This window comes from Euprymna scolopes, chromosome 42 (assembly GCF_053919585.1).
Source record: "Euprymna scolopes isolate OS-2025 chromosome 42, ASM5391958v1, whole genome shotgun sequence".
NCBI classification, from domain to species: domain Eukaryota; kingdom Metazoa; phylum Mollusca; class Cephalopoda; order Sepiida; family Sepiolidae; genus Euprymna; species Euprymna scolopes.
Window position 1 is genome coordinate 507,188 of NC_136523.1, and position 7,813 is coordinate 515,000.

Genomic DNA, 7,813 nt, shown 5'->3' on the forward strand with positions numbered 1-7,813 from the left:
CAAACCATCATGTAACATATCTCTCCTCTTGGGCCACGTTTTTTTATATAATCTTTTATCTTTTCTTCTTTTACACTATGACGTTACCTCGCACACAGCTCGGTCATTTGCATACGTTGTCTGTTGCTGCTGATGCGAATGCACGTCAGCGCTCTGTTACACTCATTTCGTGGGAGTCATGATTTTTACTAGTTAACTTTTGTGTGACGAAACAGATATATGATATTTATATAAACATATACAAATAAATACTCATTAGTTTTTATTATAGGGTAAGGGATTGTAAAACGTAATGTGATAGCTTAACCCCCCCCACACACACACACTCACACATTTTAGAGATTATCTCCCTTGTTTTAGAATTCTTTACTGAAGCGGACGCTAAACTTTTTTTGAGCTTTATAAACCACTAAATGTATAATTTAAAAGTTATCGCATCTCTAATATGAATTTAGAAGAGAAAAGTAAATAAGCAGAAACTTGTTTTTATTTATTTACATGAAATGTGTTTATTAAAGTGACAACATTATGATATAATTATTTAAATAAAACAAATTGAAGTTTTGAAAATTCTTTAAGTATTATCAATTTATAGAATTGGGAATAGTTTGTCTTTTTTTAACGCTGAGACCATAATCGAATTTTAATTGTTGTGACAGATGAAATGATCTTTTCATACAAATATGTTCTTGTGAATTGAATTTTGATATTCATTTTTTATAGAAAGACAAAAATTGCTAAGGATGACTGGACTATGATTTCCGTTTTCATTCATGCTTAAATTGCTTCATAAAAATTGAAATTATATCTCAATTTTTCTGCGGGACACAGGGAATGGTCGAACTAGAATTAGTTATGTGTTTATATTTATTATCATAAGCTGAACCAAGCTGAATACGCGGTAATATTTTATTGTTTTTTATTTGTTTGTTTTGCAAAAAGATTTTGCAAAATCATTTTATTTTCTACAGAACTGTATACTTTTAAGGCGTGGAAACTGATTGTAAGATTTATTATTTCTGAATTTCTTATTGTTAAATTGACTTTACAAACCACGAAGTAAAAAAATGCCCTCGTATCTCCACAACTCTTACGGAGGGGGTATGACATCATAGATGATATTATTTTGATTATTCGGACTACTGTTCTCATCCTGCGTGTTATTCTCATACCGTTTTGACTTTCTTCGGGTAAATCTTGTTGAACTCAGAAATCTTTCTATCGAACTCGGGAAATTGTATGAAATTTCGAACGGAGCCTTTTATTTAATTCATGAAAGTTTTTTTTTTTTTTTTACATAGGCATCACCACATTATCAAGGCCAAGAGGCCACTCAAGGATAAGGGTTAAAGAGTGTACAGTAGAAATTGGACATTATAGTAATCATTAGTAATGAAAATTTGGTAAAGTTGATAACTTATATGGAACGGTTCATCAAGAACTTATTTACGTTAGACTTGAAGACAACCATATTGTAGTCAGCCGGAAAGCAGGAAAACGGAAGACAATTCCACAGGCGTGCAGCTTTGTTCATGGAATCTACGTTTAGTTTAGGCACAGATAAAGAGTGGGGTGAATTATTGATAGTGTTTACAGCTAGACGAGTGTTTCTTGTGAAAGTTTGGCGAGGGGGGACCATAGATTGAAGCTCATTCGAACACTTTCCATGAAAATAACGATACATCAGAGACAAACTCGCAACATCTCTTCTGTGAGATAGAGGTTGCAAGGAAGAGAAAAGGACATCTCCTACGAGTCTACGAAGTCTATTTTGAACTCTATCAATGCAGGCCAAGTCCTTTCTAGCAGCTCCTGCCCAGATGTGGCAACAGTAACTTGCTTTTGTTCTGTCAACCATTACCTGTAGCGTAACGGATATAAGTGCCTAGTTATAATCAATTTTAAGTGATAGACTTATAGAGGTTGAAGGTTCAATCTTCAGTGCGAGCAATACCAAGAATATTTAGGAATTACTTGCGGCCGAACATTGTGTTCGAAATTCTGTACAGATTTGTGAATTCAACAGAAAGATTCCAGAGTTCGACAAGATACACTTGAAGAAGGTCGGAGGTTACATTGGCCGAAAAGTTGTGAGAATAATATCTAAGACAAAAAAAAATGAACCCGAATGATCTCAATAATCCAAAATATTAATCCTCATCTAAAAAATTCCGAAATGTTTTTGATAATCTTGCAATATGATTAATAGACAAGAAAGAGAAAAACACATGCAGTTAATACCTTTCATCAAATGAATTCAAATTTTATTTTCTACAGAACTGTATACTTTTAAGGCGTGGAAACTGATTGTAAGATTTATTATTTCTGAATTTATTATTGTTAAATTGACTTCACAAACCACAAAGTAAAAAAAAATGCCCTCGTATCTCCACGACAACTCTTACGGAGGGGGTATCTGAAAAATAATAAAAAAATGATTTATATTGCCACTAAACCTAAATCGGTGTGGGGGGTATTTGTCACTCCTTTTATTTATGCTTAAATTACTTTGCAGGCAAAACCCAAGAGTTGTGAACAGGTGTTCTTTTTGTTGTTCTCGTATGGGATTTGTGACAAATCATATTTTGAAAAAAAAAAAAAAAAACTAAAATGAAATAAATAAACAGTTTCAGAACATTAAAAGTATACAGGTATGTAGAAAATTAAATTTTCATGTGTTTGGCAAAAGCTAGTTGTTTTTATTGGTTTGTTTTCTTTTTGTTTTTGTTTATGTTTTTATTTTGTTTTTTGTTGTTTTTTTTTGTTGTTGTTTTTTGTTTTTTTGTAATTTTCGATTTCTCGGCTGTTAACTATACCACAAGATTTCTTCCTTTTTTAATACTCTAAAGAAACAAAGCGAAACGTGATTGACACGGACACCATAAATATAACACTTACGTGAAAATCTTTTGGCAAACATTTGGCCCATTCATGTCGAGGTCGCCGCTAGCCTCAGCAAGAAGCCACAGTAAGGTGACGAGCCAAGGAAAACCGGTCATAACGAGCTTTTGAGAAGTGAGAAATACCTGAAATGAAAGAAAGGATGAAGCACTGATATTTTACAGTCGGCAGATGACGGCAAAATACGTCGAATTAATTAATTCACGGAAGTTTTAAAAAAAGAAGTTGCCATTCCACCCACGGATACACGTGAGAGTGACGACAAATGTTAACAATATTTGTAAAAAAAAAAAAAAATCAAATAAAAAATGGCAGAAAACGACTTTGTAAAATGTCCGTTGTGCGCATGCTCAGTGGGAGTGACTGTTCTGATCAGGCATTTCAAGGCTTTCGGAATGTTCGTGGCTCAGGCTATTATGATTCTAAACAATAGAAAAGTATAAATATAAGAAGTGAAAATGTGTATGTCAACTGAAGAAAACAACAGATCTTGTGAACATAAAAGAAATGAAACGAAATACATTTGCATACGTAATTATACCATTAATACAACAACGGAAAGAAACAAGCAAAAGAAAATGCACGTATTCACATTCTAAAGGCCAAAAAAAAGAAAGAGGGAAAAACCCCAATTTTTTCATGTCACATACACGCCAGGTGTTTCCAAGTAATGCATCTGTGTTTTAATTTACTTTTTTTTTAAACGATGAATCTAGAAAATCTTAATTAAAGACAAAACGTTGATGAGCTCACAAATAATTAGTTTTTATTTTTATTTCTAAAATAATGTGTCAATGTTAATGTAAGACAGTTTATTAATAGTAGATTTTATATCATACTCAGAATCTTCAGAGAGAGTCGAGCACAGACGTGCGATATGTTTAGTGATTGGCATAGTCGCAATGCGTACAAACTTACTACAAATGACTAACATGCAACCAAAAGAAGGGAAACCACAAGGAAATTGGAATTATGTCTAATCAAGAGTTTGACCACCGGGAATTCTATTTATCTACTTAGAAACAATATTTCTTCATCTACGAGGTTCCCTGCTGTGGTTCTAATTCACTCAAGGGTTTCCAAATTAAATGACTGTTCAGATACAAGGACAGTACATCTCTTTATGTTCTTGAGTTGGCAGCACGTTGGCGTTTCAAGTGGTTCTTCTAGTGTGGTATCAGGAATGTCTATACATATTCTCAACAAGCATAGTTCACCTTTGGGTTTTAAGCAATTGGACTTGTCGGGTTAAATGTTCTCATTTTGCAAGTCAAAAGAAGAAACCCAGAATCGCTGTACTCCAAAATAAAATGTTATACGTGTGTCGTTTGCCACTTTTTATACGAGACCCCAAATGTTCGCTATGTATATGTGTGACGTAACTTAATTCGCTGCCTTTCCTCTTCTCTTTCATTGTTGTGAAAAGGTGTTCTTTGACCAGCGCTGCAGTTTATCTTTGATCGTCTTATCTATTTAGCTAGATGAATAAAACTGTTTTTTCGCGCAGAAGAGACACAAGGAGACGTCTGCTGAGATGTTTTTAAGGTTTTTAAAGTTTTATTTCTGGGAAGAATCGACTCATACCAGAGAGAGAGAGAGAGAGAGAGAGAGAGAGAGAGAGAGAGAGAGAGAGAGAGAAAGATTAACGTTCTCTAGCTGAATATTTTTCTAGCATATCTTGAGCGAGAGGTATAAAGACATATATGGCTATCCTTCTCGAATACTTCAACTATTGCATTTAAGATGACATTGAGGAATGTCTTAAACAGTTTTTCAATTCAAATAGATGTACTCCCTTAGTTGTCGAATATCTTTAATGAAAAAATCAGTTGAAATAAACTAATATAATATGTAATAGCAAAACAAGTCTCACCAAAAAAACCGTAATAAATAATATGTAGGCGAACTTACTATTCGACACAATGCAGAGTAGATTATGGAAACATTTGCTGGTAAAATCGTAAACAAATATTTATCAAAGAGTTTGCAAGGTTTGAACCAATTCAGGTTTCTCAAATATTGCAAATCTTTAGCAAGCGGTTAAAGACAACGTCTTATTTTTTTACTTTGTTTATTCTTATTGTTTTGTAAACTTTATCATTTAAGCCATACACACACACACACACACACACACACATATATATATATATATATATATATATATATATATATATATATATATATATATATATATGCCTGTATTCAACTTTCTAGGCCTGTCTATATAAACATAAATTTGATGGCCTTCTAATCGAACTTCAAGAAATTTAAAGTTTTAAGGTGGACGCTTGAAACTACCGTCCCTAGTTAAGCAATCCTTTAATTTAAACCCACGGGCCTTTTGTTCACTGAACTCTTACGCTTTCCCGACTTATTATACATCTATTTTTTTTAATACGGATATATGTATGTGTATGCGTATATATGTGTGTGTATATACATATATATTCTCTATTTTACTTTATTTTATACGAGTCCACTCACCCCTCAACCCCATTTCCTACTATTTTAACCCCCCTCCAACCTGTCTGTATCCCTTTCTTTTACGCACCCCTAATAATTTAGTATTAACAGTATTTACATTATTATTATTTGTAATGGTTGTGGTGATGTTTGGAGGTAGTGGTAGAAGCATTATCATTATTATTACTGCACTGTTTTTAACGCTATTACTATTGTTATTATTATTATTATTATTATTATTATTGTTTTTATCATCATTATTATTATTATAATCTTCATTATAATTGATATCATTATTATCACTCCCGTTATTGCTACCATAATTGCTACCATTAGCTCCATCTTCACTGTTATTAACAGTAATTTTGAATTTAATTTTTATCACAGCCATTGGTAACATTATATTTAATGTTTAAATTTAATGTTTACTTTTAATTTTGCCTTTATTTTTATTTTATTTATTTTATTTTATTTTTCTTAATATTAACTTTTTTTTCATATTTAATTTTACATCTAATTTATTTCCAACTTTATTATTACTACTATTATTATAATTGTCATTACTATTATCTTCCGTACTATCATAATTACCCTACTATTATTTGGTATATTTTTACCACTCTCATAAGTAGCTATGACTCCCTTACTCCCCATTTTAACATCAATATGTATACTTAACCTTTTACATCAAGTTATACGCACTCATAGTTATTGCCACCCTAATCTCCGACCGCCCCCTTATGATCATACTCCCTATATCATAACAGTAGAAACTTATAAATATATTGCCGCATATTACCTTTCAGTTTTACAACCTTACATAACCCTCCCCCTCCCCCAATTAATAAAAACTTACCCATTCCATAGAAAATAGACACCCCATAAACCGTTAAAATAAATTACCACACAGCAACAATACACCCCCTATGCAACCATAATACATATACCCCTTAATCTCAATACTATGTTAAAGACAATTTATATTCTTATACATCATACTATATATAATAAGCTTCTCCTTATTTATTCAGAATTCATTAAAGCTTTCCCGAACACTCTATAATTCCTCTTAATCTTTTTCATCCCTAACGAACCTTACCCTAGACGCCACATCTCCCCCATGCTACCTAGCGCCTTCTCGACTCTTCTGATAAGAAGCGTCAGGCTTCGAAATGTCCTGGCATAAAGAGTCCCTTCTATCCCCCAAATTTTGCCTGTATTCCATTATTCAATAAATGATCCATTCCATATCTACCAATATATAGTTCACACTCTTATTGTCCTATTGTATAAGCTCCAATTATTGTTGAGCTTGACATTATCCGGATAAGTTTCCTTTTGTGGAATTGATCTTTCTCTTTTCCTTTTACTTAAAGCTATATATATATATGGATATATATATATGTATATATATATATGTATATATATGCATGTATATATATGTATATTGTAGAGATTTAGAAGGCTATATATGTATATATATATGTGTATATATATGTATATATGTGTATATATGTATATATATGTATATATCTACATATATGTGTATATATCTACATATATATATCTACATATATGTGTATATATCTACATATATATATATATTCATATGTATATATATATATATATATATATATATATATGTATATGTATATGTATAAGTTGTGTTCGTCTTTCGAAGTCGAAGATGACCATGACATCAGTGAGTAGAAGTATCCGGACATGGAAGTTGGCCAGTGGTGAACAGGTGTTGTGGGGACAGAGCTTGTTGCTCTGGCTTTGCGGGTTGCACGCTTCTGTTCTACTTTGAGGGTTCTCTCTTCAGCTGTCTCAGCTCCTTTGTTGATGCCAGTGAAGTCTGTCTGTCTGATGTAAGCCATTCCCAGGACTCGGTACTGATGTTGAAGTGTTTGAGGGGGACTTTGAGGTTGTCTTGTGCTCCGACTGTACGCTTGCCTTGGCACAGCTCGCCATACAGGAGTTATTTTGGGATTCTTTCACCTGGCATGCGGGAGACGTGGCCTGCCCATCTCAATTGGGTCTTTCGAATCGTAGTAGTTATGCTGGGAAGATTAGCACTTTTCAGGACCTCTGTATCAGGGACTGTATCCTGCCATCTGATACGGAAGAGATTTCGGAGATATCTCAGGTGAAAGTGGTTCAACGTTATTTCGTGCCTTCGGTTTCTGAGCCATAGAGCAATATGGTGCGGACAACTGCTCTGTAAACCTTCAGCTTGGTGTCAATGCCGATTCCTCTCCTTTCCCAGACTTTGCTTTTGAGTCTCCCGAATGCGCTGCTTGCCTTGGTGATTCTGTTGTTGATTTCGAGATTGATTGTGGCTGTCCGAGATAGAGTGCTGCCCAGATAGGTGAAGATCTCAACCGCTTGAAGGTTCTGTTCCTTGACTGAGATACTTGGCTCATGATACAGATTTCTGAGAGCTGGT

At 33.5% G+C, this 7,813-nt stretch overlaps 1 protein-coding gene across 5 annotated transcripts in view; it reads right to left on the reverse strand.

Moving 5' to 3' along the window:
- The window catches only part of LOC145266903 (uncharacterized), a 216,837-nt gene that overhangs the window by 102,765 nt on the left and 106,259 nt on the right, over nucleotides 1-7,813 (reverse strand). For 4 of the 5 annotated variants that reach the window (XM_080122684.1, XM_080122680.1, XM_080122682.1 and 1 more), the window contains one exon: nucleotides 2,899-3,026. In XM_080122684.1, the coding sequence (XP_079978810.1) occupies nucleotides 2,899-2,999 (101 nt within the window). In that variant the 5' untranslated portion in view covers nucleotides 3,000-3,026. Of the gene's footprint in view, nucleotides 1-2,898; nucleotides 3,320-7,813 lie in introns of those variants that run through there. The other variant, XM_080122681.1, reaches the window with a different exon arrangement.